Source organism: Monoraphidium neglectum, assembly GCF_000611645.1.
Source record: "Monoraphidium neglectum strain SAG 48.87 unplaced genomic scaffold scaffold04953, whole genome shotgun sequence".
Classification (NCBI taxonomy): Eukaryota; Viridiplantae; Chlorophyta; class Chlorophyceae; order Sphaeropleales; family Selenastraceae; genus Monoraphidium; species Monoraphidium neglectum.
In genome coordinates this window covers 3,470-3,988 of record NW_014008677.1, presented here as the reverse complement: position 1 = coordinate 3,988, position 519 = coordinate 3,470, and the positions used below count along the sequence as shown (strand labels likewise).

General features: G+C 73.0%; 1 protein-coding gene across 1 annotated transcript in view; it reads right to left on the bottom strand.

Moving 5' to 3' along the window:
- Nucleotides 1–206: 206 nt before the first annotated feature.
- MNEG_15009 (hypothetical protein) overlaps nucleotides 207–519 on the bottom strand; it is a gene marked incomplete at both ends in the record, with an annotated part of 3,685 nt that continues 3,372 nt past the window's right edge. Inside the window, one exon of the mRNA XM_014036520.1 lies at nucleotides 207–509. Coding sequence (XP_013891974.1) covers nucleotides 207–509 — 303 coding nt within the window. The remainder of the gene's footprint in view (nucleotides 510–519) is intronic.

Below are 519 nucleotides of genomic sequence, written 5' to 3'. Positions count from 1 at the left end.
GGCGGGCGGGGCCCGCTGGGAGTGCCATTAGCAGGGGCTGCAGCCGGGCCAAGGGGTTGCTCAGGGGCGGTGCTCTACCAGCTGGTGTGTGAGGGGACGTGTGGTGGGTGGGTGTCGCTGGGTGTTGTTGAATTCAACCGACAAAGGCAGGACACTGCCAAGCAGGCATGCATCACTCATTGGTATCCAGGGCGGAAGCTGACGCGCTATAATATGAGAATGGAGTGCCGATGGGGCTCCCACTCCGGGCCCTTCGCGCCGCCCACCATTGAGTGCGCCAGGATGCACCCGCCCGCCTCGTCCCTCCGCCTCGCGGCCCCGGCTGCGCCGGCGCCGCCGCCGCCGCCCCCGCGCCGCCGCCGCGACCCCTCGTGTTGCGCCTCCTCCACCACCTCGAAATCGCTGTCGCTGTCCGCCGCTGCTGCGCCGCCGCCGCCGCCGCCTTCCTCCGCGCCCGCCGGCGCACCGGCGCCGTTGTCGCCGCCGCCGCCGCCGCCGTCGCGCTGCGCCTGCTGGCGG